The sequence below is a fragment of the Propithecus coquereli genome, unplaced genomic scaffold, assembly GCF_000956105.1.
Source record: "Propithecus coquereli isolate 6110/MARCELLA unplaced genomic scaffold, Pcoq_1.0 Scaffold440, whole genome shotgun sequence".
Lineage (NCBI taxonomy): Eukaryota > Metazoa > Chordata > Mammalia > Primates > Indriidae > Propithecus > Propithecus coquereli.
The window spans coordinates 2636574-2637442 of record NW_012150175.1 but is presented as its reverse complement, the minus strand read 5'-3'; the positions used below and the strand labels follow the sequence as shown (position 1 = coordinate 2637442).

Sequence of the window (869 nt, the reverse complement as noted above, 5' to 3'; positions counted from 1 at the left end):
CAGAGGTTTCAAGGTAAAATTCTGCAAAATGCTGGTCAGGATTAAAAACAGCTCCATGCGGGCCAGGCCCTCTCCAACACAAACTCTTTTTCCTAAAAATGACATATGAATTAATTTTTCATTTAATTCTATTTCTGAGTTAGCACACAGAGAGGCTTAAAAATATATGGAATGAAGAAATGTATTACTGAATGACTAATTAACCTATGGCTTCTTCTATTTATACCTAAACCTGATTTCCTTCATTTCCTCAGCACATATTTCTATGTGCATACTATATGAAAAAATCTTTTCTGTATGTGCTAGAACTGTTATGCTGAGGCTTGCCCTGACACCTTTCTATACACACACACACACACACACACATATACACACACACGCCTATCCCAACTGGAACAATACACAACACTGTATCTACTTTTCCATCTATGTCTAACCTAGTACTCAATAATAGATTTATTTCTCCTTGTCTGTATTCTAAACGATAATCTTAATCTTTTCACATACCTGCTTTAAAAATTTTTAAGAGCTTAACATTACCAGGTATGGAAAAGAAATGTCACAAACTGGCCACAAGCAATTCTCAGAGCCTCATTTCTTTCCATTCCTTCCATCCAGTTCCCCACATCCCAGCCATTACTAACTACACCACTCCCCAAACAAATTGGCAATTTTGAGTTTTATCTCAGGCTCCAGATCTTCTTCTATCAGGAATGATCTTCCCCTCTGCTCTGCCTGCCAATAGCCTATATATCCTTCCAGATTCAGTTCAGACTTCATTTATTCTACGCAGACTTCTTTGAGGTGCTCAAGGCATACAGTTCACACTCTTATCTGTTTTCCACAACACTCATTATTAATGCTACTAC

The 869-nt window shown here is 37.4% G+C and overlaps 1 protein-coding gene across 1 annotated transcript in view; it reads right to left on the bottom strand.

Annotated features, from left to right (window-relative positions):
* The window catches only part of LOC105818461 (cytochrome P450 2C21-like), a gene marked incomplete at its 3' end in the record, with an annotated part of 57131 nt that continues 56262 nt past the window's right edge, over positions 1-869 (bottom strand). The window contains exon 10 of the mRNA XM_012654457.1: positions 1-92. Coding sequence (XP_012509911.1) covers positions 1-92 — 92 coding nt within the window. The remainder of the gene's footprint in view (positions 93-869) is intronic.